Genomic DNA, 12,532 nt, shown 5'->3' on the forward strand with positions numbered 1-12,532 from the left:
AGCAGGAAGAGGAGCTGCTACTGCTGGGGCTGCCTGGAGAGCCCCAGGAGGAGGAACTCAGAGACACTCGACTGGTTTGTCTCTCTCATGGGGCTGGGAGCCTGGGTCCAGAGGCAGACAAAGCAGGAAAAATTCAAAAGCCTGGAAAATGATGGTCAAGATGGGGCAATTAAGAAGATTGCAAGGAGAAAGGCCATGTGACAGAGGTGAGGCATTAGCACTTTGCTTCCTGTGTGTTTCGTGCCTCCTTTATTAGCAAAATGAGGGCAGTTTCCTTATGCATGTGCAGTACCTCCAGAAGGACACTGAGAGAATGTGACAGTGGTTTTGTCCATAAATCCTTTATATGTCTAAACTTTCTACCATACCCATGTATTTTTTAAGTAAGTATCAAAAACACTATAGATAAAGGAATATTAATAGAGACTTTAATATTTATAATGAGTACTGGAGAACACATGTGTAAATGGTTACCATAGAGACTGACGTACTAAGCATATACCCTAATACAGGGTACTGATGCCATTGATATCATTAGTGGTGTTGCCTTTGAGAATATTTTTTATTTCCCTTATCTCTAATCTGTAGCTGTTACACATTCCTAACATGTCTGCTCTGAGGATGATGTCAGTGATCAAACAAAATCTGCTCCCAGGGGCTTCCCTGGTGGCGCAGTGGTTGAGAGTCCGCCTGCCGATGCAGGGAACGCGGGTTAGTGCCTCGGTCCGGGAGGATCCCACATGCCGCGGAGCAGCTGCACCCGTGGGCCATGGCTGCTGGGCCTGCGCGTCCGGAGCCTGTTGCTCCGCGGCGGGAGAGGCCACAGCGGTGAGAGGCCCACGTACTGCAAAAAAAAAACTGCTCCCAGGGGGTAATGATAGAATTGCTGCTGCTGATTCCTGCGCTCACATTTTCAGAGCACTTTACAGAGCTCTGAGCCAGCCCTTCTTGGCTATGTCCACTGAGCTCCTTAAGACTAACTTGTAAAATTAAAATGGAAGTGACCCAGAAGTATGGGCAGAAACCTGCCAATTTGTCTTCCCCACACTTCAGGGCCTCATAAACAGATAACACACACTGGTCATGCCTGGGCAATTTCAAGGAACTGCTGATGATCTCAGAACTGTTTCTATAGCGCCACTTAAACGGAAGATGTAGTTGCTTCCATGTCTTGGCTATTGTAAACAGTGCTACAATGAACACTGGGGTGCATGTATCCTTCCGGACCATACAATACTCCGATATAAAATTAAAAGTTAAAAAAAAAAAAAGGAAGATGTAGTGGGGAGTGCCCCCTTAAGGATTTACCCCTTAACAAGCGTCTATTGATGAGTCCCACTGATCCGTCTCTTACCCAAGAAGAATGGCAGTCTTCACGGTCCCCAGAATTTCCAGGTTTGTTTAACTTTTCTAGACCTGGCCAGAGATTATTTGTCTGAGGACTTGTCTTTGGGTTTTTCAGGCTAAGTCTGCATGAACAAGGGGCTGGGGTGCACAGACTCAGCCCTCGGTGCTGGAAGGATGCTTGGGATATCTTAGGGCCAGCTCTTTACAGGAGCCTCAGTGGGCACTAAGGCTATATTCCCTGAAAGCCTCATTAGAGAAAGCAGAGAGTAATTGTCCCTTCTCCTCTGTGGGCTTTTTTTGGATCCAGCATTGATAATAAAGATCTGTCTTCAGAGTTACATAATTGCTGCTTCAGGACTTGGCAACATTGGAAATGATGCAATCTTGGGGGTAATCATTAGCCACAACCCTTCTGCTAGAGAGGACTCACAATTCTATATTTTATCCCCCACCCAATCTTGTTGGGAAATACACATGAAGCTGGATAGGAGTTAAATTTTGGATTCACACAGATCTGTGCTGAATTCCAAACCCACATTATCAGTGGTATGACCTTGAGAAAGCTACCAATCTTCACAGAATTACAAAACTTCAGCATCTGTAGAGAGGAGAAATAATAATCACCTTGTAGAGTTGTGCAAATTAAATATGTGATTTATGTTAAATACCTCATGACCCCTATCCTCATCAATGCACTGGGCTAGGACCATGTCCACTAGGTGGAGGTTAAAGGTGAGGGACTGTCCTGGTGGTCCAGTGGGTAAGATTCTGCGCTCCCAATGTAGGGGGCCCGGGTTCCATCCCTGGTTGGGGAACTAGATCCTGCATGCATGCCACAACTAAAAGTTCACATGCCATAACTAAAACATCCCGCATGCTGCAAGGAAGATCCCATGTGCTGCAACTAAGACCCGACACAGCCTAAATGAATAAATATTTTCTTTAAAAAGGTATTAAGTGATATTTATATCCTTTGCTCTCTGCTCAGTCATCTGTATTCTGCATAAATATAATTTGGAAATAGTGTCACATGTTTATCTTCATATGTCAATAGTCTTTTTTTCTTTTTCGGTACGTGGGCCTCTCACTGTTGTGGCCTCTCCCGTTGCAGAGCACAGGCTCTGGATGCGCAGGCTCAGCGGCCATGGCTAACGGGCCCAGCCGCTCCGTGGCACGTGGGATTCTCCCAGACCGGGGCACAAACCCATGTCCCCTGCATCGGCAGGCGGACTCTCAACCACTGCGCCACCAGGGAAGCCCTCAATAATCATTTTTATAAAGGACCAGTTGACAAGTCTTTTATTCTATATTTTAATTTGGGGGTAAATGAGGTAGAAATAGGAACCATTGCTGAGTTCAGTTATAAGCTGGTAGAACATGGGTGCCAATGAGGAACCGAGAATTCCTGAGTCCATTATGTATCACTCTAGTTGTTCTGAAGGCAAGATCTGGCTTTAAGGTGCCCATAAAGGTCTTGATCTTATGCATTGCAAAGTTTACTTTCCTGAGTTGATAATATTAAAGAGTTACTCATGAAAACCATACACCTGGGTCAGAAGTGGCAATTGAATTCCTAAAAAATATCTCCTCTGGAAACCAGAGTGTTCCTCTAGCTAATTCGTCCACTTTGGGTTATTTATAAACAATATATTCCCCATGCTGACTATAGCATCTTAATAAATATCTTTAACCTCCTCCCAGTAACTCAAAATAAGAATCTCAGGGCCGTAATGAGACTTCATGTCTCCATCAGACATGTGTTATGAGACCAAGTTCTCTCCATTCCATCTCCAAAAATAGGCCAACTGCCCCACACACAAAATTATCAAAGATCTGGGGAGGAAGGGGAGAATAGTGACTGGATTAGTAAAGCCATTGTTTGCAAGTGATAGAAAACCAACTCATATCAGCTTAAGGAGAAATAGAATCTACTGGTTGATGTAATTGCGAAGTCCAAAGTTCTTCATGCAAAGCCTGTGTGTTTCAGGCAGTGCTAGATTCAGGGACCCAAGTAATGACATCAGGACCAGTATTTCTCTATCTCTCTACTCTGTTTGCTTCTGTTCGACTTCATTCTACAGACTGACTCTCCATGTGGCAAGAAGGCAGCCACCAGTATCTCTGAACTCACATCCTCCCAGACTAGCAATCACAGGGCACATAGAACTTCTCTCTACCACTGCTTATTGGCACTGTTGTAAGGCAAGACTGTGATCATCCCTTTTTGGATCATATACCCAAATCAGAACCAACAATCCTGATGGGAAAGTGGGGTATTCTGGTCATCCTGGATCATAACCCCAGTCCATTCCATGTGGGAATTCAATGATGGACATTTATCACGAAGACTAACTGGAGGAGGGGAGGAGTTTCCCAAACAGATCCAAAAAAATGGAAATGGGAAGGAGTGCCCTGGAACTAAAAAATTCGAGTTATCAGACTTCCCTGGTGGCGCAGTGGTTAAGAATCTGCCTGCCAATGCAGGGGACTTGGGTTCGAGCCCTGGTCCGGGAAGATCCCACATGTGGCGGATCCACTAAGCTTATGCACCACAACTACTGAGCCTGTGCTCTAGAGCCCGCAAACCACAACTACTGAAGCCCGCAAGCCTACAGCCCGTGCTCTGCAACAAGAGAAGCCACGCAATGAGCAGCCCGCGCACCACAACGAAGAGTAGCCCCCGCTTACCTCAACTAGAGAAAGCCTGCGTGCAGCAATGAAGACCCTATGCAGCCAAAAATTAATTAATTAATTTTTTAAAAATCGAGTTACCATGATCCACCAGAGTCAATCCATCAACTGACCTGAGTTGAGCAAAGGATTGGAGAAGGAACACTTAAGACACAAGAATAAATTAGTAAGGTATTTTAAAAGTTAAGGTGAACTAAACAAAAACAAAAACTGTAATTAATGACAACCCAGTATCATTGAGCACACCTAGCACCCAGATCTTGGTTTCCAAATGCCATTCCCTACTAAAAGGAAATTGGATTCCTTAGAGAAAGGGCTGATTCCAGATCTGGGCAGAAAAAAACCAAGGTGAGTCTAGGACATTATGTGTGTGCCAGAAAATAAGGAAATGCTCAAAGTCCAATGTGAACATGCAAATGACTTTCATATGTATCACCATATCCATATATGGTGTTTAAAGTACTATTCTTTCAACTTTTCTTCAGGCTTGAAATTTTTCAAATTAAAGATTTGTGAATAAACAGAGATTTTTAAAAAGGAACAAAGATGCTAGCTTGAAAGGGCTCTCCCACTGGCTAAATTTGGAATAATTTGAGCATCAAAGAGAATAATAGGGAATTCCTTGGTGGTCCAGTGATTAGGACTCCGTGCTTTCACTGCCAAGGGTGCAAGTTCAATCCCTGGTGGGGGAAATAAGATCCCACAAGCTGCGTGGCATGGCCAAAAACAAAACAAAACAAATCAAAAATAATAATAATTATTATTGTTAGTAATTATAAAATATTAAATATATTACAATCTGTGAATCAATATTAATACTATCTTTAAAAGAGAGAATTTTTAAGGTAATTTGCCATAACTGAAGGTGAAAAATTAACAATTAAGGGAATGAATTTAGCATTTACTCTGTCTTTTTTAAATGATCTGAAGTTTATCATGTGTTCATGGAGAAAATCTCTTCTTTAGAGAATAATGCCAGTTAAGAAATATAGAAAAATTATACAACTAGGAAATACTAATTGCAGGCAGGAAAATATACCAATATAAGAACTGCTTTTATAAAATCACTACCACCAACCATCTTTACCAGCAACACAGCATTTACAAAGTTATCAAATAACATCACTAATACCTCCAATTCCACGCAACACCATAGGATTTATTGAAGCCCTCTCTCTTTCCAGCTCCAACTGCCCCACACACAAAATTATCAAAGATCTGGGGAGGAAGGGGAGAATAGTGACTGGATTAGTAAAGCCATTGTTTGCAAGTGATAGAAAACCAACTCATATCAGCTTAAGGAGAAATAGAATCTACTGGTTGATGTAATTGCGAAGTCCAAAGTTCTTCATGCAAAGCCTGTGTGTTTCAGGCAGTGCTAGATTCAGGGACCCAAGTAATGACATCAGGACCAGTATTTCTCTATCTCTCTACTCTGTTTGCTTCTGTTCGACTTCATTCTACAGACTGACTCTCCATGTGGCAAGAAGGCAGCCACCAGTATCTCTGAACTCACATCCTCCCAGACTAGCAACCAGTGAGAAATCTGGCTCACATTAATCTCAATATATTAACTTATTTGTGCAGTCCTCTGTATGTAGCCTATTTCCTGATCCCACCAGGCTGCCTTCCGGGTTGGCCATCTCAGAATGAGTTTCCAGTTGGCCCTGATGCCTGGCCCTGTGCCAAGCCAGCCCCCCTGTCGATCCCACATGTGAACTGTTTGCGCCAATATTTATGCCCTCAATTCTCTAGACAAGTGGCTCACAACCAGAAACAAATTTACCTCCCAGAGGGCTTTGGATGGTGTATGGAGACATTTTTGGTTGTCACAACTATGGGGAGGCTACTGACATCTAGCGGATAGAGGCCAAGGGTGCTGCTAAACACCCTGCAGTGCACAGACAGCTCCCCACCAAAGAGAACCATCTGAATCAAGATTTCAAAAGTACTAAGGTTGAGACTATAATACACCTCATTGATAATTTGTATATTATTACATGGGAAATAATAATAAACTGGTTAAAATAAAATATATTATTAAAATTAATTTCATTTTAAAAATTTAATGGGGCTACTAGAAATTTTTAAATTACAAATGTGACATTTGCTGCCTCTAGGATCCCCTCAGGAGGCACATTCTATCTGGTTGTCCTTTTGTATTCTTTTTTCTGTTATTGTTTTCTTGGTTGTCCTTCTTTTTATTGATATAGTATTATAGATATCATCTTTCTAAGTCTTGCTAGACTTAAAACCTTTCATTCAAAGACACCTACTGGGCATGTATTTAAGGGGAATCCTGGCTTTGTCACCCTTCCCCGCCGCCTACGGTGCAAAGGAAAAAAGGCACACGCCCAACGTAGAGCTCGAACCCACGACCCTTAGATTAAGAGTCTCATCTCATGCTCTACGAACTGAGCTACCTGGATACACCAAGGAAATGCATATTTTCAGAGAGGAGTATGTACGTACTACTTGGCATGACCCTGAGGATGAAGCGGGAGCACCACTGACACCTCCTGTGGGAGGAGAAGCTCACGGCAGCCCAGTGGGATTTACCCAGGTCTCCTGGTCAGCGGGTGGAGCCGGGACTCCGCGGGCCTGGAGCCGATGAAACCCACCGGGCCGGGCTGCTCCTTCCAGCTGGGAGCGTGCGTCTTCCCGTCTTCCTGTAAGCTCTGGGCCCCAAATGCGCCCCCAACATACCAGAGACCACTCGCCTAATAGAGTCATACATTCACTCAAGTGTTTATTGAGCGCCTAATGTATACCAGACACTAAGGGTACAGCAGTTAACAAATTGGATTTTTAAGAAAGAGGAAGAAAGGGGGCCGGATTCCGGATCAGATGAAGTTGCTGCTTTTCATTTTTGTTTCCTTCCTCACCAGGCTCAACGCCTGCAGTTTAACAGAGCAGACAAATATGAACCGCGGTAGGTGTCTTTTTAGGGGCGATTCTCTCTCCCTTCTACGGATGCTTGCCCTGCCCTCTTTAGATATTAAGGAATGAAGGAAGGAAAGAAGGAAGGAAGGAAAAGAAAAGTAAAGTAAAGAAAAGAAGCATGATGTTTCCGAGGACACAGGGCCCTTTCTCACCCCGGAGGAACTATAAAAAGTCACAAAAGTAGCTATACTGAAATAATAGAAATCCAGGCAGAAAATCACCCACAGTCCTAACCTAGATAAAGTCAACGTTATCTTTGGCCCACGTTACTTCCAACTCTTCCATAAGTGCCCATTCAATTCTTACATTCACATATCAAAGGTGCAACGTCTGCTCTCCACATATTCTGTTTACCTTTTGACTGGCATATTTTTGCATTTTGCTAGTCTCTCTTTTTTTCTTCTCCCCTTCCCTCCTTGGCCCTTCCACACCCGATTCTTTCTTGGGCAGTCATACAGGGACAACTGCAGTTTGGGAGTTACCATTTGTTTTATAAGAATTGGCTCATAGGGCTTCCCTGGTGGTGCAGTGGTTGAGAGTCCACCTGCCGATGCAGGGGACACGGGTTCATGCCCCGGTCCGGGAATATCCCACATGCCGCGCAGTGGCTAGGCCCGTGAGCCATGGCCACTGAGCCTATGTGTCCGGAGCCTGTGCTCCGCGGTGGGAGAGGCCACAGCAGTGAGAGGCCCGCGTACCGCAAAAAAAACCCCAAAAAACCAAAGAATTGGCTCATATACGGCTTTCATAGCGGGATCTTCCAAGTCAACCGGGATAGACTGAACGTTCTTTTCTGAGGTTGAACAGTATTAATGAAGCAAAATGTATTCCATGGTCATTCCCCTCTCCCCTTTATTTATTGTTTACCAAACTGCTGCAATAAAACTTCCTACATCGGTAGTTTTGTCTGTTACAGATTCACGGAAGTGGAATTAGAGGATCAAAGAGGTGTGTATACCAGACTGCTTTCCAAAACACAGAGTGAAACCACACACTTTTTCCATTAAGATGTATGGGTACACAGTCTTTCTCCTTCCCTTCTTTCCAAAGTAAACATCTGTAAATTAACTCACATTCCCTTATGGGAAGTGGCGTATCTTCGAATTTTCTAAAGACCCATTTTCCTCTGTGTCTGTAACCCAAAACTCGCCCCTCCATCTAAAGATAGAGTGCTTCCTCATACTACCCCAGGTGGGACCCGAACCCACAGCCCTTGATTTAAGAAGCCAGTGCCTTACCCATTAGGCCACTAGGGTGGCTGCTAAAAGTTTTCCTGAGAATATGAGAAGAAGGAAGAATTCGTCAGCACTGGCTAGAAAATGGTCCAGGAACTGGCTTGAGTATCTACTCAAAATTTGGCTGAATCCCTGCAACGTCCCAACCTCTATCCAAGTCTCCAGGAGCGCAGTCGTGAACAAAACAGAAACTGCCGATCCTGGCGGAGCTCCTGTGCAGACCGCGCACTCGCCGCCCGCCGCGCTCTCCTGCCTTTTTGTGGCTCCTCCAGCGCTGGCACCGCCGAGTCTGGCTTGTCGGGTTCCTCCAGAAGGAGTCCCAAGCTCCGGAACGCCCTGGATTCTCCTCCGGACGACAGATTCAGCGAGCAGTGAGGGACCCTGGCTGGATCAGTGGTGTGTTGGGCCGGACCACCGACTGCAGTGTGTGTGATAAATGTTCGGTCCTCCCGGGCCCCGGCTGGACAGAAGACCCGGGAGAGCTCAGGGCTGGAGGAAGATGGTGCGGGACCAACTCCGTGGGCAAGGGGAGGAGACCCCTCCACGCCCTCCGAGACTCACCCGCAGGCGGAAGTCAGAGCCTCTTCCGCAGCCTCCTGCGCAGGGCGCTGTCACTCAGGGCTACGTACAGGAGACTGGGGGCGCGCAGAATGTTCTACACCGGACCTCGCTTTTCCAGGCCCAGAGCCAGAACAAACCCCTCCCCTGGAGTTATACAAAGCCGAAGTCCCGGGTATCTGGACACACCACTGCAATTTTCCTCGCAACCCACCCTTCTTTATTCACTAAGGCTTGTAATTTATCCAAATGTAAAAGCCCTCCTCCCAGGAGAGCTCCCGGTACCTCAGAGACTCCTCTCGCCACCTCCCCACCGCAAATGTATCTTTTATCATTGGAGCAACAAGATTGTCTAACGCACAGTCCATTTTCGAATTTCCTCCAATAACATCCTTTATGGCTTAAAAAAAAAAAAAAATCCAGGACAGAATCAGAGAACACACTTTGATTCAGTCTTCTAATCTCCTTTGTCCGGCTGGTCCTGGCAGTCTGGCCACAGGCCCGGATGAAGCGGCGGGAGGGCGGCTGGAGCCGCCACCCCCAAGACTGCACAGGAACCAATTTGGAGGAACGCGGCCTTCACTGAGAGGAACTAGGACGCTGTAGACGCGTCCCTTGCTCCGGGGGTGTGCTTCGTCTTCTGGGTGCGCGAGGTCTCGGCACAGGCTCTCCTCTTAAATCGATTGCATTCTAGCAGAAGGCGGGAGGAGGAGCAGACCCCAGGCAACACGCTTTCCAGAAACAGTTGGCGGCCCGTTGGGACGGGACGGGTGTGTTTCTGTACATACTCATCTTTGGGGGTGACAGATTCAAGGAGGAATCCAGGCGCAGGTCCTAGGCTCTGCCTTGGTCTAGAAGCGGTCGCGTTTGCCGGTATTGGCAAATGTCCTTGGTTCGACCGCAGCTTTGGGACTCCAGCATCCCTCTGGTTTTCCACATCCGTTTAAACTGGGCCCGGAATTTCTTTATTTTCCCTAAAACAAGCTCTTCACTGCTTTGAGGTTTGTTTGTTTTTAATATCCAACATTTTCAGTTGTTTTTAGCGAGAGGATTGGTCCCCAAAACCCTGCACATTCGTGTTACTGGAAACCTCAACTCTCTGCTGGAGTATTTTTCTTTGTAATTTCCTTCAAGCTGTTAATAATTTTTTAACCAATAAATTAAAGTTAAAAAAATGTTTTTATTTTATTTATTTTTGGTCGCGTTGGGTCTTCGTTGCTGTGCGCGGGCTTACTCTAGTTGCCTCGGGCAGGGGCTACTCTTCTTTGCGGTGTTCGGGCTTCTCATTGCGGTGGCTTCTCTTGTTGTAGAGCACGGGCTCTAGGCGCGCGGGCTTCAGTAGTTGTGGCACACAGCTTAGTTGCTCCCCGGCATGTGGGATCTTCCCGGACCAGGGATCGAACCCGTGTGCACTGAATTGGCAGGAGGATTCTTAACCACTGCGCTACCAGGGAAGTCCAGTTCCGCCCCCACCCCGCCCCCCCACCCAGGAAATCTAATTCAAGAGTCAGCCTTGGAGTTCTGCGGTAGACTCTGGAAGAAGGGGGGATTTGGCCTGAGGGGTGACCCCGGCCCACGTTTGCCCCGAAAGTGGGGAACCTTCGCCCTTTACGGAAAGCAGCTCTCTGGGATTGGAACTCCTTAAGGGTCAAAGTCAAACCCCACCAGGACCCCCAGCCGCCAAAAAAGGGGACTATCACAGCCTGACGTCCAGAGCGGGGCACAGGATACCTGTCCTGATGGCGTGGACCCCAGGACTACCTCGCTCGGGCTCCAGGAACCCTTTCCCGATCTGGGACAGCGGGACCAGGGCAGACCTGGGAGCGCCCAGGTGAGGGGTAACCAGGAAATAGAAGAGGAGGAGGAAGAAAAGGGAACAAAGAAAGGGGAGGAAGGCCTGGGGCGCCGTCTCTAAGTGCCTCATCCATCCTTCCAGCTGGGTAGTCACGGCAGATACGTTACTGGACACTTAGCAGGGATGTTTGAGTCTCACTGGAGTAATTGCTGGACTTGAACCCTGAAAGCTATGTGACTTTGGGAGACTGTTGCCTCTCACGGATTTTCTCCCCTACCGGCCTTAACCTAATCGAAGCCCCAAGCGCAGCGCCCTGAACCGGGATGTCCGCACCACTGGACCCCCTCCCCAAGACTCCTACTAAAATTTTAAAAGCACCTGGAGACACATTGAGACTTTGAAATATTTTCTCTAATTCTCTCTTGCAGTGTTGGGTTCGACGCCCAAGGTTTGGGGCCTCAGGTAGTTCTCAAATCTCTACAGAGGAACTGTTTTTGTGTAAAAAGAAGTGAATACAGCCGGGATTTGAACACAGGACCTCTCACACCCGAAGCAAGAATCACACTTCCAGACCAACGAGCCACACAAGGTATATCCTTTGGCTCTCTTCTAAGACTTCTTAGCGTCCCGGATGTGGAACAGGGAGGCCAGTGAAGTGGTGTGGGGAGGAGGTTTCAATTTCAGACCCGCCGGGAAGTGTTGAGCTCAAAGACCAGTGAGAGAGGCAAGGACCCCAGAGCTCCCCATGCCCACAAAGAGGGGAGCGGCCCCTGCACCCTACCCACCCCCCGACCCAAATCTGGTGGATCCAGCGCTCAGACAACAATGAGCCCACAGGCCAGGAAGGGCCAGCGATCCGTGCGTCCCCGCCCAGCCCTTAGGTCACTTAGCAAACACTCCTTGCAGCCAGGAGTGTGCTTGTGGCCGTGCTGGGGTAAAAGCCAGCAAGGAACTCCGGGTCCGGCAGGGCAGCGTTGAGTGCCTTTTTTTTTTTTTAATTATTTTTTAATCATTTAAATTTTATTTTATTTATTTTTTATACAGCAGGTTCTTATTAGTTATCTATTTTATACATATTAGTGTATATATGTCAATCCCAATCTCCCAATTCATCCCACCTCCGGCCACTTTCCCCCCTTGGTGTCCATACGTTTGTTCTCTACATCTGTGTCTCTATTTCTGCCCTGCGTTGAGTACCTTTTGACAGCAGGTCACAGGAACGCCTTGCTTGGAAAAGCCGCTCCCCCAGGTGTGGTATCCTGGTTACTAGTCGCTACCTGCTGAGTTTCTCAGGACTCCAAACAAAAGTTCCAAACCAGAAAAAGAGCTCGCCCAACGTGGGGCTCGAACCCACGACCCTGAGATTAAGAGTCTCATGCTCTACCGACTGAGCTAGCCGGGCACCCAAGAAGTGCTGTTATCATTGTACATGTTGATGGGGAGTAACGTGAAGGTGATAGGACCTAGAATAGTTAATGACTTAGACGAGGGCACCAGGGGCAGGTCAGCGGCCAAAGCTTTCTGGGCCTCACAGGGAGTTCCTCGCCACAGGTTCCACTCCCCACCGACGCTCCCTGCTGCAACAAGGGTGCTTCTAGTCCAGGACTTCCCTCACCACCCAGTAGCTAGGGAACCCGGTCTGGCCCCTATGCCCACCCAGCCCACCTGACGTCGGGTGTAGGGAGAAGCAGCTGGGCTTAGGGGGACGGAGGGAGCGGCGCCAAGGGTGAAAACCTAGGGCGAGATGTACCACAGTTAGTTTAACGATTGACCCCTTGAGGGACCTCTGTATTATTTCCAGTTTTTTTGGCTGTCACAAGTACAACAGCTATAAACACTCGTGTACAGGTTTTTGTGTGAACATAGTCTTCATTTTTCTGAGATAAATACCCAAATTGCTGGGTCATATGGTAATTACATGTTTAGGTGGTTTCTTTTTTTTTTTTTTTTTGGCTGCGTTGGG

At 47.0% G+C, this 12,532-nt stretch overlaps 1 protein-coding gene and 1 non-coding gene across 2 annotated transcripts in view; both read right to left on the minus strand.

Annotated features, from left to right (window-relative positions):
* Positions 1–89, minus strand: part of LOC103074984 (olfactory receptor 1F1) — a 1,519-nt gene extending 1,430 nt beyond the window's left edge. The window contains 1 exon segment of the mRNA XM_082930975.1: positions 1–89. Within this exon segment, the coding sequence (XP_082787101.1) occupies positions 1–89 (89 nt within the window).
* An 11,809-nt stretch (positions 90–11,898) lies between these two features.
* Positions 11,899–11,971, minus strand: TRNAK-CUU (transfer RNA lysine (anticodon CUU)). The gene has a single exon. It is a non-coding gene; the product is annotated as a tRNA-Lys (tRNA).
* Positions 11,972–12,532: the final 561 nt, after the last annotated feature.

The sequence above is a fragment of the Lipotes vexillifer genome, unplaced genomic scaffold, assembly GCF_000442215.2.
Source record: "Lipotes vexillifer unplaced genomic scaffold, Lipotes_vexillifer_v1.1 scaffold914, whole genome shotgun sequence".
Lineage (NCBI taxonomy): Eukaryota > Metazoa > Chordata > Mammalia > Artiodactyla > Lipotidae > Lipotes > Lipotes vexillifer.